Below are 25,657 nucleotides of genomic sequence, written 5' to 3' on the forward strand. Positions count from 1 at the left end.
TCAAAGAATATAATTTGGGTTTGACAAAAGAGAAAACAAGGCAAGGTATTTGAGCTTAAATTTATCCAACTATTTCCACTATTGGCTGATCGTACTTTACTGAAACGTTTTCACTTCAGCCATGAGTAAAACGTTAATTAACTATTTGCACGTTCACCCATCAACTTGGATAAAGCAAGTCACCGGCACAATACACCTTCCTCTAATCAATGTAAATAGGTGTACTGGATATAGGACCTCGATCAGTGAGGACCTGTGTTTGTATAGCTGAACTGATCTCACCACAACAAAAGACAACCTTACAGTGCCCCAGAGCCATAGTAGAGCTCATTGGTTTGAACAGCGCTGGTGATGTTTGGAAAATAAATAGAGGGAATACTATGAAGCACAGCCAGCCACCAAAACAAACGGCTTTCCAAAATCAAATTGCTTAAGATTGGTGATATCGCCCTGGAAGAGCCGAACGCATACAACTGCTTTCAGATTTAGTCTAGTTGCTATCAACCAAAGGTGTTCAAATTCGGAGGAAAAGACATGCCGACTTTACTTTACAACTAGGTGAGAACTGTACTGGCAATGTGTGGATATGATTATGATAAACAGTATACATATCTGTATATATCCTTTTACTAGTCAGTTCATTCAACTGCAAAACAGAAAGGATGCCACGTTTGATTCTTGTGTACTTAACCTGTACCTGTATGTTTTTTAAGGACAAGTCTGGTGACACTGTGTTTTTCTCATATTGTCGACATCTCAAAAGTAAAATGCACAAAAGCAACTGTCTTTCCTCCTTACCAGTCTTGTCTGGTTAAACGATAATTCATCCTGCTTCAAAGATGTAATGTGCAACACTCAGTGAAACATTACAGAGTTTTCTTTTCGTACATTTTGGTTCTCGGAATACAAACTTGCGATTCAATTCATTCAGCCATTACATTTTATCAGAAGTATTCTGTGACAGTGAAACAAATAAAACAAGCTTTGTTTTGTGTCCTTTGACATTTATAACAATGAATGCAGCCCAAATTCTTCCTTTGAACAGATACTTTTTTTCTCTAGTCAGGCAATACTGGCAAGCAGGCTATAAACACTTGCTTTTAGCGGTTTTCTCAGCGTCGCAATAGGGGGAATTTAACTTTGTACGTCGACGTTAATGGATTACGTAGCTTGCGTATAAGGCTGAACTGCGGTTGACAAAATGGCGGAGTGCAGTTGTAAAATGCGGATGATGCACCACATGTTGTGAAGATGGCACTCAGGGGGGACTCAGGCAAAGAAACAAACAAGAGAAGAAAACAAATTGTGTACAGAACATTTCCTACAAATATGTACATCATAGATACAGGCACTTATAATATCTTTGGTTGGAGAAACCCAACATTGCAAGAGAAATGCATTCACAGAGCTTTTGTGTCCTTAATGGATTTCCATGGTTCACTAGGCAACTTGTAAATTCTTTTTTTTTTTCCTTATTCGTTCGAGTTTGTCCATGTGATAAGAGTTTAGTGTTGCTCTACAGGTCCTGGATGGGAATCAACCCTCAGACAATGCCACCTGAAAGAAACAAGGGCAGACTGCATCATCTCCCGGCCGGCAGGAAGATGTGTACCACAGTAATGACTCCACTGATGTTTGAGCGGGTTCACACAAGGGGCCACCATTACAAAAGCTAACACAGCTACAGTTACTTAGCAGATTGGAACGATGTGTTCTCCTAAAAGATTTAACACAGACACTGATAAAACAGTTTCAAAGCGGAGATTGCTCGCACACAACACTTTTTACCATCACACTTTAATTAGTATTGATCTTTTCTGGAACATTTAAATACCTAGTGGTAGGGTACGCCCGTACCTTCTCGGTGGCAAAGTCTGTGTTGACTTGTCGCACTTTGCCCGGTCTGCCTTTAATGACTGCGTAGCAGAACATAGTGATGACCATGACGAACAGGAAGTAGCTAGTGTGCATCAGGTGCAGGTTGATGAGGGAGCGATCGTCCTACAGAGACAGGAGAGAAGAAGGGGTCTGCTTGAGAAAGCATGCGCATCACAAGTTAGTGCTGGTGACCACCAGTTCCACAGGGCCTGTCGCTGATGTGTGGAGAGGGTTTTACGACTGCGGTAAATCGTTGAGGTGGAACTACAGAGGCCATGCAAATCAGCGACTCTATGCATATGCTCCTTCAGCCCTGGCTTGCTCCATGCGATGCAAACTTTTTCCCTGTGGTACATTTTTTAAACCTGCAGTATGTAGCTTGTCATGTACTGCAGCGATTGAATCCATTCAAAAATATCTGATATACAATTATGGTTCATCCCGAAACTCTGCGGATACCATGGCAACTGAATACATAACATTTTATGCTGGATAAAGTTTGAAATACTAGCATGTAATTGATCGCAGTCAAATGTGCCAGTTAAGTCCCCACCCCCCCCCATAACATATCAATGTAACAATAACCCTCTTCCTTCCCCAACATCGATATATTCATGCAAAACGTCCAAATGACATTCCTCATGACTTTAACCTTAAAGTCAACAGTAGGGGGGTCTGTGGAGCCCGCCCTCCGTGAAGGGGGGGGGGGGGGGGGGGGGGGGGGAAAGGCGGCGGGTGACTTACGTCGGGGACGACGACGGTGAGTTTGGGGTTGAGTGCGTGGTACAGCTTGCCGATGGCGCCCTTGTAGCACCAGAAGGGGTTGTAGTCCTGGCTGTACTTTGTGTCCGAGTCACGGGCCGTGGTGAACAGCTTGTACCAGGACGTGGCGTTGGTGAAGGTCTCTGGCACGCAGTGGGGCGGCTGCCTGCGCAACGCAACCGACGCCTCAGTTACTACACGATGCCGTGGTTATAGATGAACATATAATGTACAAGAGTACAGCCGCTCCCGCAATGTTGGACCCTGATGGAGTTACTGTGGGGCACCGTTTAGTCCTTTAGTTCTTTGGGCTGTGATCCAAAGTTACTTTGTGGTGCTAAGGAGTAGGGGTTAGGACATCTCGCTCTAGGATGCCTAGAGCTTAGACTCTCCTCATTGGGGATCGAACCCAGTACCTTACAGCAACCTGATACAACCAATGATACCCTCTGAACCAATGACCCAGAGTAGACTAATTAACCTCTTTTTTCTACATGCTACTCTTCTTGTGCATATACATATTTTTCTGTATAGAGAATACAGAGAATTTATTAAGAGAAAATGTCAGGTAGAAATTTCTGATAGATTTCAGGAAAACAGTCAGGTACTTTCTGCTGTGGCACCCAAATTTCCAGTCTGAGATCAATATATGTATTAAAGTATTATCAGTCAAATAAGGGTTACGCGTGTTCTTCGGGCTTTACGAGACCACATAAAGAAAATGTTTTTCTGAAAACGACCACAAGACACCTGGAAAACCACCGTAAATGCAGGAAAGCATATTAGACTCTCTGGGGTGTTCCCGTGTGATGCTGCGGTTGCCGTGGGCGCAGGGACTCACACGGTGACGGGGAAGATATTGCTTGCGGCGGTGACGGTCATGCAGGTGCTGTACACCACCTGCTCACAGTGGCCGTGCAGCACACACTCGTCAGAGCTCCAGGGCACGGGCAGCGTGAAGGTGATGTTCATCTCCTCATGCGCCTCGCGGCCTGGGAAAACAAACAGAAGAACAATCATTCATACAGTTGGAAATGTCCTCTGACATTCACACTTTTTTCGGAAAATTTCTGAACACATTTCTTACCCCCGGTAAATAAATAGTATTTAAAAATAAATAGGTAAATAGGTATTTGTCAAGTGAAATAAAGGCTATGGTGAAAGGAAATAAAAAAAAATTCCCCGATATATAATTTGTCAAACTGATTTACATGTACCGGTTGTACCAGAGAGAGGTTAGAGTGAGTGCATCTGGCACGAATGGTAAAAAACAATGGTAAACTAGCACTTCTCGTCTTCCCGAATCAATGTGTGTCATTCATTATGGAGTTAAGTTGGTGAATAAAATAAGAGTGAATCAAAATAGAAGTACTTTACAAAATCATTTCACAAACACCAAAGTGCTGTATCGAAATTGACACCCAAAATGCTCCAAGGCAGTGATTTTCAAACTGTGGTCTGCGGACGACGGTACTGCAGGTGGTCCGTGGAAAAGCAAACTAAAATATAAAATAATATTTTTCATAAAAAATTTAAAATATGCATGTATGATATACAATTTAAATTAAATTGAAGGTATTGTGTGATTACTAAAATAGGCTAGTGCAAAGATTAGAACGTTCCAGAATATTTGGTCTAGTGGCTAGGAGGGAACCGGGATTTGATATTTGACTTTATCCAGTTCAGTTCAGTTCAGTTTGTTTGTGATTACTGTACATATTTAATACTCCATTATCATTGCTATGGATATAAGCCTGGTGTTCAAATTAACCTGTTGTGTTCATACGCCCTCGGGCGCATTAAATAAATACATTAAATATGTGGCAGCCATTGTGTGCAGTAAATGTTCTTTTAACAAGCCTGTTGTACTGATGCTATGTTACTTTTAGTGCTAATATATTCCTATTAAGAGGTGCGGGTAATTCAGGTAGGACTGTGTGTAGACATATTTTATTATGTGTATTATAAGGTGGTCTGCGAAAATTCTTAATTATAAAAAGTGGTCCACACACACTCAAAGTTTGAAAACCCCTACTCTAAGGCATTTTGCGTCTACTTCCAATATAATTTAGACTAATTATATTGGCAGAGGATGTTATAGTGATGCCGGGAGAGACGGCGACGATGATTTGATCACCCAGACCGGTATTGTATAACAAAGGTCATCAGCACATAATGAAGTTTATTTTGGGCTAATATTGGTGGTTGTGGTCACAGCTGGTGACATTTACCATGCAAAGGGCTTCGCTAATCTTCGTGTTTGATAAGTTAGCGCCTCAGGAGACAGGTCACAAGCAAGTGCACAGAACTTCTCAAAGTATCTGCAATGTTGTCACGGGTTACGGAAAAATCGGAGAAAAAAAATATTCACCACAAAACCAGCAAGGCCAGGTGGCTCAGAGAAGAAGAGTATGTCTGAGAAACTGACAACCAAATTGAGATATATGCACTTTTATCCAGAGGCTGCTGTTTTTTTTGGATCATGATAATGAATGACTTTTGGTGGCTGAAGAGACAATTACAATGTATAAAAATGAGTCGGCTGCCGAACACACGTTCCCTTCATCCAGTCCAAGTCCTACTGGGAAATCATAAGGGGCACAAAATGGTGTGCGTCAATGGCAGAGCAGTGACGCACCACTCCAAACAGGGGGCCACTCCACACGCAGAGCCCAGACTGCAAGACAACATCCCTCACACCTCACACGCTTGAATTTGAGGGCAAATTAACCCACAATATGAAAATATTTTACAATATTGTTGATAATGAAGATGGTTTGTGTTATTGAATCGCAATCTTACACTCGATGGCGTTCTTGAATGTCATCATTGGTACTTGAAGCACAGGACTTCGGAACTCGGTGCAAGCACCTCGTTCCTACGGCTGTGCTGCGTACCAATAATGACATTCATGAACGCCGTCTTGTGTAAGATTGCTTAATTTAAAATTATATATAAAAAATGATGTATTAAATATTGATTATTTTAAATGAAGTGCTTGTGTTTGCCAAAGCACATGGCTGTTCACACACGGAACAGGCTCAGGATCGAGATCAAGCCATGCATTGCAGTTCAAATATGCGTCTTGTTAAATATGGCCCACAAAGGGTTTGCTGGAGCCATTGCTGTTTACCTGGCCCATTCATCATGCCAGTTAGCAGAGATACCAGGCTCCTTGAGTGTCTAGTAACATATTCCAATAACATGCATTAGAACCATTTCTGTTGAGACACATAGTTTAGAGATATAACTGATAAGATTGACAGACAGAGATATGACAGAATAGTTTTTTGTTTTACCTAACCTGGCATAACAAACTGATTGCTTTAAAACATCCCTGTGGGATGATTTGTGTTGGCAGATTGTTAACAGTTGAGTGGAAATTAATTGTAGAATAAAGTTGTAGAATAAAATGAATAGGTAATGTTACTTCCGTTGCAATAATGAAAATAGTCAGATTGACAGACAGATAATAGAAGAGAAATAGATAAGAGAAGATATGCAAGTCTTTGCTCGCCAGGGTGTGTATACCAACTAAGAGCACCTGGAATGAAGGCAGAGCAGTTTCTTCCCCTGATTTAGAGATCCAGCTTTCACATGGCAACAAGTAGACGTTTATAAGCGCCCTTAAGGGAGGACTTGTGTCGTATTGCTGATACGAGTTGTCTATATACTACAGTCAACATTTTTTGTATTTGAGGCACATGTAAAATAGGCGTCTGAATTTCTGCCATTTCATGTTGACCCACATGTCAGTTTATTATAGGGTGTGTGTCAATGAGTATCAATGGGTCACAATAGGTAAAATAAAGAAAATGTATCAGAAAGCAAAGTCTGACGTGTACAAAAGCCTACGTTCAAAAGTTGTTTGTGACCAGTACCCTGTACTGAAATACACAGGGGGAAAAGGGCCTGCACTACAAAGAACCACAACTGTTGGCTCCCTTTGGCCAGCAAGCCTGAGGTAACCTGAGACCAATGAGTCAAAGGCACACATTCTACCAGTAACCACTGACCAACTGAAAAAACATGCATATCAACATCACTAAACACCAACCAGGTATTTACATTCAAGATACATCTAGATTAAATAATACATTTAATTCAGGTAAGCATCGATATTGCGCCTTTTAATTCAAGTAACACTGTCCCTTCCAAGACGAAATGTGCAAATTCTGCTCTATTCTTCGGACCGCGAGTAAGTTATCCCAACCAGCTTAAAATGCAAACCAATTCAAACATTTCTCTGCAGAACCTCGGTGGCGTCACAGACTCATCTTGTTTATACAGTCCAGGGACTGCATTAACGTGTGTAGATGGGACAAGGAAGCTTGTTTCAGTCTAGGGAGGAACTGGGCATTGGCTGACTTTTGTCAACACAGTGACAGCACGCACACACACACACACACACACACACACGTTGCCTTCTATCTTTTTGTCCCTGTTCAGGTGCCACTTTAGCACGATCAGCCCTACTACCTTGTTTGATGGAAGGAACCAGGCTTGTTTACAACCTATCTTTTCTCAGCGAGTGGTCATTGAGTACTTACTTAGTGAATACTTGCTTACTCTGTTAAAGCACATACGTCACACACAGGTCTGTCGCAATTTATCATACTCTCCACGGCCTACAGAACCTGGACCGGACCTTACTTTTAGAGAGAAGATAAAAACACCATCAGTAGATATATCCTGCTTACTTATTAGGCTCACCCACTACAGCTGCGTACGTCTCCCCGCCAATCGCACTGCCCGCCTTTCAATCTGCGTCGACGCCACGCCACGCCCCCTCCATCCATACCACATGTTACAACACATATAACCTGTCTTATTTTAAAACCGGAGGGCCACCCACCGGTCAGGCCGACCTGCTGCCCGAGCACCGTGGCATACAGGTGGGTGATGTTGCGGGAGTAGCCGCCGAAGGGCCGCTGCGGGTCCAGCGTGAGGGTGATGGGCACGGAGATGTTGACGAACCCCGAGTCCTCCAGCAGGACAGGCGTCTGGGTGCCGCTGCGCGCCTGGCCGCTGGTGATCACCAGCGTGCTCTCGGGCGTGGTGGACTCGTTCAGGCCGTGCTTGAGGGTCTCATTCTCCGACACGCAGAGGTCCAGCTCGTTGAAGCGCAGCAAGAACGTGTTCCAGTCCTGGAGGGAAGGAGAAGGCGGAGGGGAGGTTGAAGACGGGGTGTTTTGACCTGGAGGTGCTGTTTGAGGTCGTGTTAAAAGGTGCTGTAGGTTTGATTTATATTTGTAAGATATGTGCTGTGAGAACATGTGTCGGGTTGATCGTGCCCTTCGGTCTTTGAGCCTGTTTAGACTTTAAACTTCCCCGGCTCATTTGTGACCAATCAGGGTATATTGTCTGATTGGTTCAGGGAATCCATCTTGCCTGTCAATCACAGGTGCTTTAAATGCAAGTAATTCCAGTGGCAGAGTAATGAAGGGAGGGAGGGATCAGAGAGAAAGTTTTGTAAAACATATTTAACTATGACAAGGATGAAGGATTATATTGTTCTTGGGCGATCAGGAGTGCAAGGTTCATAAATCAGTTAAAGTACATAGACAGTAAACCATACTTGCATTCGAAAACTCAAACATTGAAACGTTTTATCTTCCATTCCTTCTTGTGTTTGATTCCAATGTTTATTTTTAGTCATATATTTTGACTCTACAACAATTAATTAAAGATGCCTATTTTGGCACCTACTTATTTCCCAAAAGAGAAAACGCAACTGGGTTTCTAGAAAGCATGAAGGGCTGGCATTTTTTCTATGCAAATCCATAGAATTTCAGTGGAGTTTCAACTTCCCTGTTGCAACAGATAAAAGAGATAAAACAGATAAAAATCTGCTGGCGTTCTTTACCTCAGTCAACTCTGCGGACTTGATCTCCTTGATCTTGAAGAAGTAACCGATGGTCAGAAAGGCGATGGCCACAGCACTGACGCTGAACATAAAAATGACCAGGGGCGGGCGGTTGTTGATGTAGCTTCTGAGGTTGTCTATAGGGTTCAACAGGTACACCTGCATACAGACAAACACCGATTGTCTTTATGAATAGCAGCTGTAAGCAAACAGGATGTAACATTATAGAACATAACAACACACTTCGATAAGGTACTATTAAGCGAAAAAGCTACCGCAATGAACCTATGAGATCGCAAAAGATCAAAATATAAAAAAAGATGCCATACAAATAGCAATGCAAACAGAAGAATAAAATCAATAATTGTTGGATTCCAGAAAGCCACCGTTGTGCAGTGTGTCCTTCCGTGTTTTGGTACCGAGTTGAATGTGGCCGTTTACAAATGAATGTTTATCCTAAGGCTACGTTGGTTAACACAACAGTCTGCCTTGATATCGGATTCAATGCTATGTTTAAATAACACGTATACTGTAGGCCTACTTGATAATCGACTGAAAAAGCATACAAATATTCAACATTTTATCAAGGTGGCATGATTTTCTTTGCAGATGTATAAACTATGTAGGGGCCTATGTGGAGGGTCCATGCCCCCAGCTCCGGTCAGACGACACGGCTCTGACAGCTCGGTGCAGGTGAACGCTCGCGCTCATATCCCACCGGACCACAAGTGCGCGCGTGCACCAAACAATCGACATAACGTATAACCTGATCAGCGATAAGGTAACGACGGAAACTTGGCTTCGGTCGCCACAGCGGCAAGCTAGCATACTCGGCCCAAGTACGTTCAAACCAAACACCTCATCAGTTTCGCTCTCACGAAACACGAACAAAGATTGATAACGTGTGCGACTCGACTGCGATGAGATAACATTATTCTCTCACCATTTTCTCTGTGTGCGAACGACCCGGGCGGGCACCAGGTCGCAAGTTCGTGATGGACCACGGAGGGAAGAGCAAGCTAGCCTCGCTGCTAAGCTGGCGGTGTCGCTAGCCTGCTACTTTCCCCGACTAGTCGCTCCTGCATAGACCGGGGAAGAACAAAGGTTGGTGCTTAATTGGGACACCCAGGCTGTCTGTGTCAGAAGAGACGCTGCCGCTGCCCATCCTTCGCGAATCGTCCCGCTCTTGTATACTCGTGTGGGTGACTTGTGCATAAAGGGTATAGCAACGTCAACAATGTATCTGTGTCCGTATCGTAGTCTGCACCTCCTCCTCCTCCGTACGGGCGCACTGCGAGGCTGCGCTGTTCCGCTGTCCCGTGAGTGTATTCAGGATGCCCGGGACTCTACGCAATCTGCGTAAACTGCATATGTTCCTCTCAGTCACGCAACGTTGATATGGTGTTGTTTTTTTTGTCTCGATTCCCCGAAAAACAATATGTATGTATGTGTATGGTTGATGCAGGGCGAATAGGGCCGTACTTGTCAGTTGAACACAACGTAAGGCGGAAAAGCACCTGCAGAAAAGCACCTGCTTCTTTCTCCGTTGGATTTTAGTACACTTTTTTGGACTTGGATAAACAATGGTAATCACTGGGCAGTGGCCTGTAAGTGAATGTGTGGAGTTTGAAATGGTACACTACTCCACGATTAAGATTAGATTTTATTGAAGATTATTGCAGTACTGCATAATAGTCTCGCACTACCTTAACTTGCATATTTGTGGCCACTGGATGGCAGACATCACTCCGCTGACCTATGTCAGAAACCAACCCGCTTGAATATTGCCTTACAATAAGGCGTGATTTAGACTGGGAAAGGACCTCTGCCCCATCAACGTTCAGTCATTCAGGTGGGTGGTTACCCCGCAGCAAGATGGCGGCGTTGTTGACGCATGCTTAGAAGCCGAATGCGATATCTAGTCAGTTATATACATCTATGGTGAGCAGCAGCCGGCCCGTGGTGTGACTCTACTCCTGGACACTAGGGGGCGGAACGCCTGATCTACATTAGTGATTAATGTGGACGTACACCCCAAAAGAAGCAGTGGGTGAAGAAAGAAAGAAAGAAAGAAAGAAAAGCTGAAATCGAATCGTTTTGTCTTTGTGCAATCTACTTAAAGGTAGGGATTCTCGGATGAGTAATACATTTCCTGTGCAAAAACCGTACTTTTGCCTTGCATAGAGGCTAGTTGGTCTGCTGTTTGTATGCACTTCTCTTAGGGCAGCCCAACACAGTGGCACTCATGTTCCATGATTATTTTGTACACACACACACGCGCACACACACACACACACACACACACACACACACACACACACATACATACACACTCAGTTCTACTATACCCGCATGCCATAGTGTACTATTGATCTAAATCGGAAACACGTTAACGCCAAAAGGGAAAATACGCGTAAAGAGTAAATAGCTGCTGAACGTTGCAGGTGTCCGCCTGTTAAATATGTGAAGATCGCCTATTGTTCCCACGCTTTGGCGTGTCCTTTAAACTCGTGCGCTAATTTGGTGACGTGACTAAAAAAACATCGACAGGGAAATACTAGAAGCCCGCTTACGTGGAGAAGAATGTTCCGTCTACTAGGAATATGGTGTTCCTTGTTCGTAGTGTGAACTGTAGGTGGTCCCCTTACACTACAAGACCGCTGTACTCGCAATATTGAAGTCCACAATAGACTAGACTTTATCGAAGCTGAGTAAATTAAAGTCTTTATTCATTATGCACATTTAATTGAGGGTAATGCATTCTGTTTTTTTTTTGCGGATGGTTTATTATATATTTGTCCCTGTAATCAAAGCACGTTTACTGTGTGGCGGTGCTAAAGTGTATTTATTGTCTTCAGGAGCTGCATTGTCACAAGTAGCGTCAATTTCTCACTACCTTTAACGTTAATCACTTTCCCTTAACCAAAAAATAAAATAAACCTAATCCGTTTAACTTTATATATAACTTTGTTATATATATTTTTTAAAGTGGCAGTCACGGTCAACCAAACTAAAAACCTTGTACAACAACCCAAAAATGCACTTATCTTTCTATGGTTCTCTCAGGAATCAAAACAATCTTGTATACAAATTATTAAAGTAGTTTGTTTTACTCAAACAGGCATGCCTGCAATGGGTCTGACATAATGTATAAACTGTTTAAAGAGGTTCTACCTCTTTAAACAATTACATTATCACCGGGTCAATACAGTAATACAGTAATACATTAACTACATGATGCAGTTATATTAAATAGCCATTCAGCAATGGTGTCTGCAAGTTAGAGAGAGAGAAAGAACAATTGTGCTTTTGGGGTCACCCGCTCTTCAACGAGAAGGACGTAATCATCAGCATGGCCATTAAAAGAAACATTATGTTTACAAATGAGGCTGCTCACCGGGCATGCAAGGATTTTGTGCACTTGGGACCCCTCCGGCTATATTGGTTTATGGAGGCAATTAATGAATTAATGGCCATCACAATACCTGGGTTCAACTCTCGTTGAGCACCCGACACCATGCATGGCACAGGAGAATGCACAAAGCTTACCACAAGCGCTGCTCAGCTTCTGTCCAGGGATATATGTTAGTATAATGTTATGATGTACAAAGCAGTGTCACTCTAATTGTTAAGGGAACTGTACATCTGTACAACTGTACATCGTGTATTATTGGAGGGTGTTTCATGTCTATACTGATATAGAATCAATCCTGTTTCACTCACAGGTCACCTTTTTACCTTTCACCTTGCTGGATGTGGAGGTCCATAACACTGTTGGCTCGAACCACTCCGTTGGCCCACAACTGTGTCCACATTGACCTCCAACCCCTCAGACTTGTTGTTAGGTTTCAGTTTCTCTGTAAACCTCGGTGTGATAAACTCCTACCTCGGTTCAGAGGTATTCCCTGCTATTTCAGTGGTGGATTATCCAAAGGACCGCAAACAGTCCTCCTCTCCCGCGGGCCCCATCCCTGGTGTCGGCATTTCACCACACAGCAACCAGACATGTCGGAGCAGAGGTTCATCGTGGAGTACGCCAAGCGCGGCACGGCGGGTTGTAAAAAGTGCAAGGACAAGATCCAGAAGGGCGTGGTGCGCATCGGCAAGGTGGTGCCCAACCCCTTCAGCGAGTCCGCCGGGGACATGAAGGAGTGGCACCACGTCAAGTGCATCTTCGAGAAGCTGGAGAAGGCCCGGGCCACCACCAAGAAGATAGAGGACATCACCGACCTGGAAGGCTGGGAGGAGCTGGAGGACGAGGACAAGGAGATCATCAACAAGCACGTCGCGGGTACGACCGCCATACACATGCTCACTCGCAATAAGACGAGAAACTATCTAGTACTAGCTGTCTTATCAAATTTTTCAGCTGCATGGTTATTCGGTTATGTAAACTCTTTATGTTGGGATGCAAGGATCTAGGTTTATTGCTCCGACTACAGCAGCGTACAGCAATCTGTTAAGCGTTTGAGGTTGGGCAGGATTTGGCAACTGAGAGTAGGGATGGAGAAGGAGCGTAAGATAAGGAGGGATGTGAGGAGTATTTTTTAATTTAGACTGGAGCTAGCTTCACATCTCAAATCGTGCATATTGTATTGTTTTTTTACTTGATAATATAGACATGGAAGGTGCCAGATCTGATTTGAAGAGTTGATCTCTCCCATAAATCACAAAAGGGAGAGAAAGAATGGAAAGAGGAAACTTTAGAGTATCCCAAATCCTACATTTTGTTAAGTGAAATAAAAAAACAAAGTTTGTGCCCTCTTAGCGATGAAGGCAAAAGTGTTAATGCCTTCGACACACTTCTTTGTCATTTCCGTGCTGCAGAAAATCGTGCCATGTGTTTAATATTGTGTGTTCTCTGCCATTGCAGACCTCATGGCCAAAGTGAAAGCCAGTCCAAAGAAGAAGGTGCAGGGGAAGCTCAACACGAGTGGTAATCTCATGGCGCCTCCATCGGACCCCACAGTGAATGCACCCCGCAAGTTCGCCGGCTTCACTGGTAAGTGATGACAGGCCAGTGCACTCGCTCCTTCTATTTGCATATTATGGTAAATTCATAAAATGTCAAATCCAGTAATCATCTGCCTGTGACATAACTGCTTGAATCATTACCCTTTGTAAAGACAATATTTGCTAAGCCTTTGAAATAATGACTTATGAGGATGATCCAGTGTATGATGTGTCACATGAAACAATTCAACGGCTACAATTTAATGAAAATGTCTCCCTGTTGATTAATTTAGCTGTTCATTCATTCCACTTGCACAACAATGACATTCATAATGTCACGTGCCGTCTTGAGGATAAACCATGCTCTCCATATACGACAAGGTGGAAGAAACAATTAGTGGCGACTGTAGATATTATCCCAGCAAGCACACAGGCATTATTTAATCGCCCCAGAACAATCAAGCCATAACCACCCAGACGACGAGCACATCGTGCCTCACGCTCCCATCACAACAACACGACTCCTCCTCTGTCCCACCAGCGACCAAGGCCGGCAGCTCCAGCAGCCCGGGCCCTTCCTCGTCCCCCTCCCCGGCTCCGTCTAAACCCTGCCAGGCCAGCACCCTGTCGGCCCAGCTCGCAGACCCCAACCACAAGGACTGCCTGCTGCGCGAGTTCCGCAAGTTGTGCGCCACCGTGTCCGAGAGGAACAGCTACAACGACAAGACGCAGGTCATCGAGAAGTTCCTGAGGAAAGGCTGTGTCGGAGGTGAGTTTCGTGGTTATGTGGGGATGGCCACCAGTAGGTGTTCCGGCATGTTAGTTTGCCCCTTGTGATGTTTTTAAGCACCACGTTTTGCCTTGGTTTCATGAACTCAACTAGGGGTTGCAACATTTAGTAGTTCGATAGAAAATGTATCAAATCAAATTTGAAGGCTTCAGAAATTGTAATATTTGGTTCATGGATCATTATAAATGAATTCTTAAGTTTTTCTTGGCTGCTTGTCAGATAACGCAAGAAAAGTTAAGACATAAACTGTGCACAGTACAGTGAAATCTTTCATGACATTTAGTATACTAAACGATGAATAGTTGAACCGGCAAAAACTATCGTTGGATGAATCCACGATGGAAACCATCCTTAAGTCGCAGCCCTGAACTGGAGCCAATGTTTGTCTCCTTCCCCAGATAAGTTCCACGGGGATCTCTACCTGACGGTGAAGCTGCTGCTCCCAGGGGTTGTGAAGAGCGTGTACAACCTCAACGACAAGCAGATCGTCAAGCTCTTCAGCCGCATCTTCAGATGCAACCAGGAGGACATGGTGCGGGACCTGGAGCAGGTCTGTCACCCCACATTCTTCAGAAGGACCCGGCTGAGAGGCCAAACAAACCATTGGAGACACACAAGAAGTAAAATGCAACCAAGTTCCATCAAACACGCATGACAGTTTGACCTTTTGTCCACACGTTGTTCCTTCCAGGGGGACGTGTCCGAGACGGTTAGGATGTTTTTCGACGACAGCAAGTCCTTCCCCCCTGCAGCCAAGAGTCTGCTGACCATCCAGGATGTGGACGCGTCTCTGATCCGCCTGGCCCTTCTCACCAAGGAGGACGAGCAGCAGCAGGAGCTGGAAGTCATAGCCAAAAAGTAAGCTGGGGCAAAGCGCTCACATCATTCGTTCATATCGCCTCAAAGCCGTGGTAAACCGCTCACATCATTCGCTCATATCGCCTCAAAGCCGTGGTAAACCGCTCACATCATTCGTTCATATCGCCTCAAAGCCGTGGTAAACCGCTAACATTATTCGTTCATATCGCCTCAAAGCCATGGTAAACCGCTCACATCATGCGTTCATATCGCCTCAAAGCCGTGGCAAAGCGCTCACATCATTTGTTCATATCGCCTCGACGTTCACGTCATTCGTTCATACTGGCTGGAAGGACGTGCGATGAGCCCATCTTTTGGGTAATGTGCCTCAATGATGTTGACCATCACCAGAGTGAGAAACTCGGTGCCCGGCCGGTCACCAATCAAGTGTGACTTTGAAACGCATCATTCCCATTCATAAACCTGCCAGCCTAAATCTAGTATAGTAGAGTAACCCTGGTGATATTGCCTGACTAGGTTTCTGTGTAGCCAGAGCTATGGCTGCAATTTGTTCCACCTCATTCTGGCTGTAGACTCACCGGAGATTAACCTCCTCTAGGTTCTACCCAAGCAGCAAACGGTTTAAATGAAATCACATCTAGCGCTGGAACGTGACAGCTAGATAGATCAATGATGCCATGGTGCTTATTATTTTAACAGTGGCAGTTATTCATCTTGTTTTTCGAACTCGGGACACTGCTTCTGCTCTGATAGTGGCATTATGTCCATGCTGTTTTGCTTAAGGGTATATTTAGAAAGCCCATGTCGACAGAGCAAGGGTTATCGATCGGTTTAAAGAACGAGCCACATAGTAAACCATAGTTAAGTTAAAATGGCATTATTCAAGAACCATGATTAAGGGAGTTCAAACTATTTAAGTTTGATACTATTGGCAATTCTGTTTTTCCAGAGCAGTACATTTTTCCAAATCAATGATTAATCTTCGGTAGGTATCAAAAAAGAGGAGAGGTCGTTATCAAAGTTTTTATGGGGGGTGTATAAGGTTTCACTGGCTTTGATGAATTATTCACGTGTTTACTGTACATTTCTATACTCACCCTGCAGTTATCGCATCTCTTCCTAGGTGTACCAGCAACGACCTGAAATGTATCATACGACTGATCAAACACGATCTGAAGATGAGCGCCGGAGCAAAGCACATGTGAGATCCCAGCATCCCCTGAGACGGCGACCGTCATATATTGTAGAAAGCAAGTTTAAAAAACAATAACTTTTATGTGGGAAATTGACAATTCCCTTGATATGGTAATTCAGCTTGGACGCAGTGGACCCCAACGCCTACGATGCCTTCAAAGCCTCCCGTAACCTGGGCGACGTGATTGAGCGCGTGCTGAGGAACCAGCAGGACGCTTCCAATGGCTCTGGGCCCCGGAAGCTGCTGACGATCGAGGCCTCCCTCATGACCCCCGTTCAGCCCATGCTGGTGAGGAACTGTCCATGACAATGGGGAAATATCAAAATGGAGGGACATGAAAGAAATTAATATCCCATGAAAGGAAAGTTTAAAGCAACCTTTTTCTGAACCCACAAAGGGGAGCACAAAAAAAGTGACTTTTCATAGCGCATGGCTCTTTCTAACCTTTTGGATGGTAGGCAGCAACTCGTAAAAATAAAAAATAAACTTTAGTGTGTCGTTACTCTTCATATGAACAAGTGAACCGATGAAAGAATCCTCTTTTCCTGTCGCAGGCGGAGGCGTGCAAGTCCATCGAGATGGCCATGAAGAAATGCCCCAACGGAATGTACTCGGAGATCAAGTACGACGGCGAGCGCGTTCAGGTCCACAAGAACGGAGACAACTTCAGCTACTTCAGCCGCAGCCTGAAGCCTGTGCTGCCGCACAAAGTAAGGGCCACGGTCCCTCTCTCCTCTCTTCCTCGCTGCCTTTATCTCTCCCCACTGTGCACACTCGCTTGTTTGCATACATTACATTTACATACATTTAAATACACTGATCTTCTGCGCCCCCCCCCCCCCCATTCCCTGTGCGATATACATATTTATATACATATTGTTTTCCTGCAAGGCTGTAAACATGCAGCTGATTGCCAAGCAGGATGTATCACAGGCTCTTCCTGCAGCCATTTCTTGGCTACCCCCACTCTCCTCCTGCGGAGCCCTTCTTTAGGGACCTTAAGTGCTTATTCATAATCTGGTCAAACTGGTAGCGATGGCAGGTCACCGGAGGATGGGGGTGCCCCCGGGAGAGGGGCTAGGGGCATTGTTGGGAGCACGCAGCATTTCATAACTGATGCCTAATCCTCTCACGTCCCGCCGCGACCCGACCCTGGTGGTTCATGTGTCATCCATCTTCAGCAGCCGCCCCCCTGCGCTGCCTCATGCCCCCGTGTGAAGGGTATTAATGGTGTTTGGTGCTCGCAGGCCCTGTCTGGGACAGCCTCATCAGCTGAAAGATTAGCCATGGTGGCCTTCCTGGCCCGTTTGTGCAAGACTTATGATTTTCACCAGCACCTTTTGGTACTGTTATGTATTTAGTGTAGCGTTTCCTTACATGACGACCTTCTTAGACAACGGTGCAGCCTGATTATCATTGGTGAGGTGTTGCATGGAAGGCAAAACACAAGGGGAAATGATAACATAAGATCATGAAACCCATCATGACTCGTACGGTTCATTTTAGGGACCCCCACCCTAACACACACACTTTATGATTTTAAATAAAATTTCACAATTCACACATGCTTTAATGTCTTAATCTGCATTGTTGCTGAACATTTCCTGCATGGGGTCAAGTGTGAATGGGAACAGGGTCATGACATTCCCTGGTAATCTGCACCAGCGATTTGCCTGCTCGAGACCTAGTAACCTCTCCGGATCACTGCCTGTACGGCTGTGTTGTGACGAAAGCGGTGGATGGCGACGTCGTCTGACCTAAGGCTCTTTCACAAAGAGCGAGCGCACCAATCACAAAACTCCACTGAGGACGTAAATTAAATTGGCTGGTTTATCTTAACACAGCAACTCGGCACTTTTCATGCTGGATTTGCCCGAAACCAAAGCGCCCCAAACGTTTCCTTACTCTCTCATGGACCCCTCCAGGTGGCCCACTTCAAAGAGTTCATCCCCCAGGCCTTCCCCGGCGGCCACAGCATGATCCTGGACGCCGAGGTCCTCCTCATTGACACCAACACCAGCAAACCCCTTCCCTTCGGTACGCTGGGCGTGCACAAGGTACGTACGCACCCAGCCAGCGGTCCCACAAAACTCATTTGCTGAAATGATTCATTATGCGTATTACAATATCGGCTTGTTTTTGTACAAGGGAATTGCCTAAAAAATGTTCACATTTCTTTTGCCAATAACAGAAACAGGCCTTCTCAGATGCAAACGTGTGTCTGTATGTGTTCGACTGCATCTACTTCAACGGCGTGAGCCTCATGGAGAGGTGAGTCCATGGTCCCACTGCCTCCACCCCCCCCCCCCCCCAAATCCCAGCCGCACTGTATCTTTTGTTGGCCCATAGCGGCGGTACAGATTAATTGTGGTGCCAGGAGTAGCTTGATGGCGGTGTACGCTAATGCATGCTGAGGCTAACAGATTGCCCTTCCTCAGAAACCCCCTTGTTGGCAAACACAAATGTTGCTCATGATGCTCCAACTCAGCAGATTCCTGCGGACACTCTTGCAAAGAACAACTAAAATGCCATCATTTCAGCATGTTTGTTTTTGTCTTTTTTCCTTGTGTGTGCCCTGAAAGTGTCATTTATCAAGCGGCTGGCGTTTTTTTGTCCTGGACAACTTATTTTTCAGCAACGTGGTTTTGCGTCATCCTCTATGGATTGCATGACTGGTGTTGGGATTCATGCTGGATATTTTATTTTTTTTACCATCTGTCTAACATTAACATCCCCGGGGTAGATTCCAGACAGAATGTCGGTGGAGCATTTTCCCACACAGAAGCCCCTCTCCTTCATATCCCTCTCACCACCCTGTCAGGGAGGATATAGAAAACGCCTTCAAACCACAACAGCCGGCATCTTTCTTCTAAACGATCGGGAAGTGTTTGCTATCCATTCACGTTGAAGCCATTATATATTTACTCCCAGGGTAAAATATCTGGGTACCCTTGACTTACCCGTACAGTCGCACACACCCACAGCCACTGGAGCTCGGTGCGGGGATTGAAATACGTTGTTGGTTGACTGTTCTGCTATTAGCCGCTCGAGAAGCCCTTCATCAGCTCCGCTTCCCCTCTGCTCTCCCTACCGTTCCCCAGAGGCCCCTCCACCCCCACCTCCACCTCACCCCGCCGTGGCAATGAAACGCATCAACCATAACCCATAAATGCAGTTTCTTGTATCGGGGGGGACAACAACAACAACAACAACAACAATAACATGTGCCCGCTCCCAGATGCCATAAAAGCGTCTTCATAAATACATCCTTTATCGCTTGGTTAACAGGATGCGTTTATTTTCCCTGTGTTTTGTGGTGTGTTGTGATGCGACCTGAAACATTTTCTTCCTGCCAGGCCCCTGAGTGAGCGCAGGAAGTTCCTCCACGACAACATGGTGGAGGTTCGCAACAGGATCCTGTTCTCGGAAATGAAGCACGTCACTGTGAGTCAAGGAAACTCTTCTCTCCTCTCCCTGTGTGTTGTGTGTGTTGCTCCCTGTGTTGTGTGCGTTGCTATGTCTGGCCTGCATGCACACAGCAGGGTGCTGGTTGGAGGCGGCATCCCGCTGATTGCTACAACCTTCTGAAGCTGTTTGTTTCCTCTGGGAAAATAATCGAGTGCAGTGGCGGCTCATCTCCACTCAGTTGTGGGGGGAAATAGGCAGCTCTTCCAGTTTGTGACATGCAGTGTTGCTGGAGCACTTATCGGCGCTGTTAAACATGGCAACATGAATATATTTACTGGCACACAGCGGGCCCACATCATGGGAATATTTCAAAGGTTGGGAATCAATAATGAAAGCTCACCAACGCCTCAGGCCATGCTCCATAATGCTAGCCTCTCTTAATGTGTTGTAGCCCCAGCCATACTTTCTGTAGACATTTTAAATTCAACTGTGTGTGTGTGTGTGTGTGTGTGTGTGTGTGTGTGTGTGTGTGTGTGTGTGTGTGTGTGTGTGTGTGTGTGTGTGTGTGTGTGTGTGTGTGTGTGTGTGTGTGTGTGTGTGTGTGTGTGTGTGACAGAGAGGGCGTGACCTGGCCGAGATGATCACCCGGGTCATCAGAGAGGGTCTCGAGGGGCTGGTGCTCAAAGATGTCAAGGTGAGGTTACCTCCGATCACCTCCCGTCACCTCCCCTCCCCCGCGGTGTCCTCCGGGCGTTAAGCGTCCCTGACGGACGCACTGACCAGAGACGTCTTTTGCAGGGCAATTACGAGCCGGGGAAGCGCCACTGGCTGAAGGTGAAGAAGGACTACCTGAACGAAGGGGCCATGGCCGACACGGCCGACCTGGTGGTGCTGGGGGCCTTCTACGGCAAGGGCTCCAACGGTACGTTGTGGTGCTGCCTGCCACGGAACGATTCTAATGAAGTTCAAATCAGCCTTCTAAGTATGCCATGAATAGATGGGTCATGGAGTTACTACAGGGGAGTGACCAAAGTGCTGGTGCGTCCGTGTGGTGCATCCATGCCATTTTCTGCCTTGCCTGACAAGCAAAACACGTGCTATAAACTACTTGAAAACTAAATAGAAAATATGTAACTATGGGATAGGAGTAGAGTTGCTGCGTGGGAGGGACCAACGTGTTTTAAGAATGGAGGCAAAGTGACAATAATTTAGCAAATTGGGGGAGGAGATTATGTAACGCTCGGCTTCCGTCAACGGGGTGGGCGTGTTAACACTCTGCACCACAACAGAGGGACGATGAGGGGTTAGGAGGGACAACTTCTCATCTCCCTGCAGAGATCCACCACAGGATGTCATCCTTTGACATCAGACCTTTGTGAAGGCATCTGTGTTTTAGAGGCACGAGGAGGAGTAAAGAAGGTAGGGTTGAGTGACATGCAGTTATCCCAATAGTCTCACTCGTCACTCTTGACTTCATAGGAGCTCACTTATTTTATTTCTGTGCAGGTGAATGGAGTCGTTGACATGATAGAATACAGCTTTCGATTCATAGATGACTTCTTGGTGGAAAGTGGCTTACACGTGACTTTAGAGGCAATAACGACACACACGCGCTGTGTGTTCTGCAGGAGACGTGCATACAGAGCGAGGGCCTGACAAGGGAGACAGGAGGTGGGTGTGCGGGGGGGGGGGGAGGAGAGACACACGGTCGAAGGGGAGATGCCGACAGTCTCTAGCATCGGCAACAGTGAATCAAAGGAACTCTGTCAAAATTGCAGCAGTAAAAAATAAAAACACCTTGACTGATTAAAGGCAACTCAGAAAAATATAACCTGTAAAAGGAGGATGAGGATAAATATAAGGTTTGTAGTTCCAGTTCCCAGGGTGTCTTTGATTAGCAGAAGACGGCACAGAGATGCTGAATAAATCCCAGCATGCATCTGTAATGGACATGAAAGCCCAGTTTATCCATGATGCTTCATGAAGCTTGTCGCCTCGTACTTTGGGTAGTTCATTTAACAGGAGTTTAGTGCTTCAAGAGGAAATCGCTGGCCCCTTGTCTGTTCCTACGCAAATCAAATGGGGCCTGTAATCCGACACGCGCCCTGTCCCATCACCACCAGGGGGCATCATGTCCAGCTTCCTGATGGGCTGCTACGACCCGGACTCCAAGAAGTGGTGCACGGTCACTAAGTGCTCCGGAGGCTACGATGACGCCATGCTGGCCCGGCTCCAGAAAGAGCTGGACGTCATCAAAATCAGCAAGGTCAGACCCGCCTCGAGGGGTGCCACGCCCCCCATTCTGAGCCAATCAGCCGTTTTTGAGGATTGATCCTGAAAGTGTGTGGTCTGTGTGTTTCTCTGCAGGAGCCAAGCAAAATCCCTGGTTGGATGAAAATCGTCAAGAACTATTATCCCGATTTCATGATCCGCGATCCTCAGGTGAGACCGGCACGCCAGCACATGATAACGACCCCGTGATGGCTCAGATCCTCAGTCGCAGCTCCAGATTGGTTAGCCGTCCCCAAAGGCCATTCACGACGGCACAAACGGCCGTTTTCTTCAGGCATGACAAGTTTTCTTCCCCGCAAACCCCATCAGGTGGACCAGCTGTGGTGTGGATTAGGGTTGGAGTTTGTGTGAGTTTCCAGAACCAGTCGTTTTCGCTAATGGACTTGTTCATCAGCGGTTCTGGGGCCAGGCGCTATGGGCTCTCTCTCCTGGTTGAGATACGGCCTCCTGTCAAAGCCCTGGCAGCGCGCACAGGGGCTGGGACTGCTCTGTGCCGGGGGGTGGGGGGGGGGGGGGTTGTGCAGGGTTTCATAGAAGCCAGGTTGGCTGGCTGGCCTCTGTTGTAGCTGGAACCAATCACACAGCGGAACTACATGATATGCTGCATTACTCCCGCCGGTGAGCAGCCTAATGTGAAGATTTAAAAGCACAAAAGCAAACCTCACGGCGGGGCCATGCACTCCTGGCCAGACAAAATTGTTTCGGTAAAAGGAAACGTTTCATCTTTTCTGTTATTTGATCGTACATAAGGGGTTCGACTCTGTATGGCGCAGTGGAAACATATGTTCCATCTCTCTCTCTCTCACCCCAGAAAGCACCAGTGTGGGAGATCACAGGCGCAGAGTTCTCCAAGTCGGAGATGCACACGGCCGACGGCATCTCCATCCGCTTCCCCCGCATGACCCGTGTCCGTGACGACAAGGACTGGAAGACGGCCACCAACCTCCCCCAGCTGAAGGTATTCATTCGTCATCCCGCCAACATCGGAAGAGCTCCCTCGTACCGATTTACTGTCGACAAGCCACAATCTGCTCCTCTGATAGGATGACAAGATGGGAAAGATAACAAATGGCTGTGCAACAGCAGCCACATGCTTCAGTTCAGCCTCAAACACTGAGTAAAATGTTGTACTTTCGAATGTCGATATGAATGTGGTTCATTATGAGGATGGACAATATATACAATATTATTTCAGTTTCTTGGTTTTAAATGCCTTGCCACACACCATTGAGTGATTAAAAAAAAAAAAAGAAAAGCATATTGGCTTTAAATGACATTGTGCTAGCACTTAACCGTCCCGTCAGACGAGAACAACGAGAACATCTTTTGGCCGACGTCCACGTGCTCATTTTACAATTTGTCGCCGTGCTCAGGAGCTGTTCAGAATATCTAAAGAGAACGCTGACTTCGAGGTGACCGCCGGCCCGTCCCAGCCCAACGACGACAAGGGCTCGTCCGGGAGCGGGGGCAACTCCCCTCCCTCGTCCCCGTCCTCCTCCCACACCACCCCGAGACCGGCGCCTCCGCCCAGGAAGACCAGTGAGTACCGCTCCGACCACAGGCGCCGTCCACCGTCAAAATATTGAGCATGGGGGTGGGGGTGGGGGGGGGCGGGGTTAATGGTGAATAATTGCAGGGGTGTTGGCTTGGGTGACTGGGTAATCATTTGATTGTAGTTCACGGTTCGATTCAACCCAGAAAATGAAAAAAGCTAATGTTATAATTAGGTTTGGACAGCGCAATGGTAGCCTGGGCGCCATTATGTGATAAGCAAAGGGGCCTCGGACAGGTTGGTGCACTTAATTGCGAGGTCCTCAATTATACCCCACACAAATGTGTTTGTGCTTACAGGTAACAATGGCACGGCCAAAGCCAAGGCGGTGAAGTCTGAGCCGCGCACGCCGGTTCCAAAGGGACCCAGTCCAAAAAAGGTACCCTATGCTTTTTTTAATGTGATGAGGTTACATGAAAGTCAATTTCCAGCCTGATCACTTGTGCTCACTAAGTGGCTCAAAAACGATGTGTTCAGCAACCCATGCCTAAACATTGGCAGGAGAAAGCTGCATATTATTATGACCGTTCCAAACTTGTATAATGGGAAGATTGTTTTAGGAATTGAGTTTAATGGCACGTGCCTTGGAGTAGTACACCCGTTTAATTATGTGAATATGAATATATTTTCCAAACTTGCCCCAGGTGAAAGTGGAAGTGAAAGTGGAAAGCCCTCACAGCAACGGACAGGCCAAGCCAAAGGCAACGTCTTGCGTGTTGGAACCGCGGAAGGACAAGGTCGGTGTACACCATGCTCTGAGTGAGACATGTATGATTCAAAAGGGTTTAAATAAATGTATTTATTCTTCTGATAAAAGTTCCATCATCAGCTTGTTTAGATCATTTTAATTGAGGGGTTGGGGTTAAAGGATGAATTTCAACTTGTTTGATTTTCTCAGTAGCAAGTTGACATTCCTTTATTCCCCTGCGGGGGAAGCCTCTCCTACAGAATACCTAAAAAGATAAATGTTATGGCAAATGTGTTATGTAGTTTAGCTTCAGATGAGGAAAACGGTAGTGCAGTTTCAGCAAAATTGCACAGCATGTTTTCAATGCTATTCCTTCTCAAGTATGATTAAAATAACATTAATATTTCACCCCTCTGCAGTAAACCATATGAATATCCACGTCCTGGTCGTTAAAATGCTAGCGCAGGACGTTCAGGGCTTGGCTTCCCCGCCTCTGATCCTGGTTTGTTTGTCCTCTCCAGACCTTGCTGGACATCTTCAGCGGGGTGAAGCTCTTCCTGCCTGCCGCGGTGGACGACCACGACAAGCTACGGCGCTACTTCGTGGCCTACGACGGAGACCTGGTGCCGGAGTACGACGCCGCCTCGGCCACACACACGCTGGCCGAGCCCGGTGAGGACAGCGAGGCTCGGAAGGTCAGCCCCGGCTGGGTCTGGGAGTGCATACGCAAGAGACGCATCGTCCCTCCCTGCTGATGGGGACACAGGTCCGACACAGTAGCCGCGCTTTTTATACGCTTCCGTCACCAAAACCCATTTAGTGTACGAACCGCGCGTCGTGTTAATAAACTGTAGGATGATGACCGCTGTGTGAGATGCCCGCTTTCAGGGGAAGGGAACGGTTGGTGCCATTGAGGAACTAAATCATGTTTGTCATCCATATTTATATATAATTTTCCTTCCTTTCCAGTTCAGATACGCAAAAAAAGAAAAGACATGGTACCAAAATATTGTACTATTGTCATATTTTGCTTCGGTTAGTGAACTCTTTGAGATCAGTGTGTATAAGTCTTGAAGGGTATGGTGGTTATATCTCAACGGATGAGGTATGACTAGCGACACATTTATTTTGTAGAAAATATTTTCTTGATTCACAACAGAAACTGCATCAAGGAAAATGTAATGATTGACTTGTTGAAGCAGATCATAGAATATCTATGAGGACATTGGTCCATCAATGTATCCCGATAACTTTGAAATGTTAATAGGGTTTTGGTTTATTATTTTTTATTATGTTTGGTGAAACAAGATGAATTAGATACAAAACATTTTGGCTGCAATTGGAAATGCATAATATGCCAAAATGCCTTTATAGGTAATAAACAATTTAGGTAACACCAATCTATTAATGTTTGTGTTATTTTGGTCTACCTTGAAGAGAGTAACTGTTTACAA

The 25,657-nt window shown here is 45.9% G+C and overlaps 2 protein-coding genes across 4 annotated transcripts; one reads left to right on the plus strand and one right to left on the minus strand.

Annotated features, from left to right (window-relative positions):
* Positions 1-922: 922 nt before the first annotated feature.
* Positions 923-9,787, minus strand: tmem248 (transmembrane protein 248). Of its 2 annotated transcripts, none has more exons than XM_084474098.1 (7): positions 9,450-9,787; positions 8,507-8,665; positions 7,496-7,787; positions 3,482-3,632; positions 2,623-2,806; positions 1,858-2,001; positions 923-1,557 (listed from the first exon to the last, which is right to left on the minus strand). In XM_084474098.1, exons 1-7 carry the CDS (start codon positions 9,450-9,452, stop codon positions 1,537-1,539), a joined length of 954 nt encoding a protein of 317 aa, XP_084330224.1. In that variant the 5' UTR covers positions 9,453-9,787; the 3' UTR covers positions 923-1,536. The 2 variants fall into 2 exon arrangements, with proteins under 2 accessions (XP_084330224.1, XP_084330223.1); XM_084474097.1 differs by having other exon boundaries at positions 1,835-2,001.
* A 701-nt stretch (positions 9,788-10,488) lies between these two features.
* Positions 10,489-25,599, plus strand: lig3 (ligase III, DNA, ATP-dependent). Of its 2 annotated transcripts, none has more exons than XM_084474569.1 (21): positions 10,489-10,628; positions 12,232-12,797; positions 13,380-13,508; positions 14,001-14,228; positions 14,648-14,799; positions 14,941-15,107; positions 16,192-16,269; positions 16,383-16,551; positions 16,818-16,973; positions 18,189-18,320; positions 18,455-18,534; positions 19,620-19,707; positions 20,288-20,365; positions 20,470-20,593; positions 21,795-21,937; positions 22,039-22,113; positions 22,775-22,921; positions 23,337-23,502; positions 23,815-23,894; positions 24,160-24,252; positions 24,725-25,599. In XM_084474569.1, exons 2-21 carry the CDS (start codon positions 12,260-12,262, stop codon positions 24,956-24,958), a joined length of 3,057 nt encoding a protein of 1,018 aa, XP_084330695.1. In that variant the 5' UTR covers positions 10,489-10,628; positions 12,232-12,259; the 3' UTR covers positions 24,959-25,599. The 2 variants fall into 2 exon arrangements, with proteins under 2 accessions (XP_084330695.1, XP_084330696.1); XM_084474570.1 differs by having other exon boundaries at positions 10,517-10,628; positions 12,403-12,797.
* The last annotated feature ends 58 nt before the right edge of the window (positions 25,600-25,657 follow it).

The sequence above is a fragment of the Micromesistius poutassou genome, assembly GCF_964030765.1.
Source record: "Micromesistius poutassou genome assembly, chromosome: 10".
In the NCBI taxonomy this organism is placed as follows: Eukaryota; Metazoa; Chordata; class Actinopteri; order Gadiformes; family Gadidae; genus Micromesistius; species Micromesistius poutassou.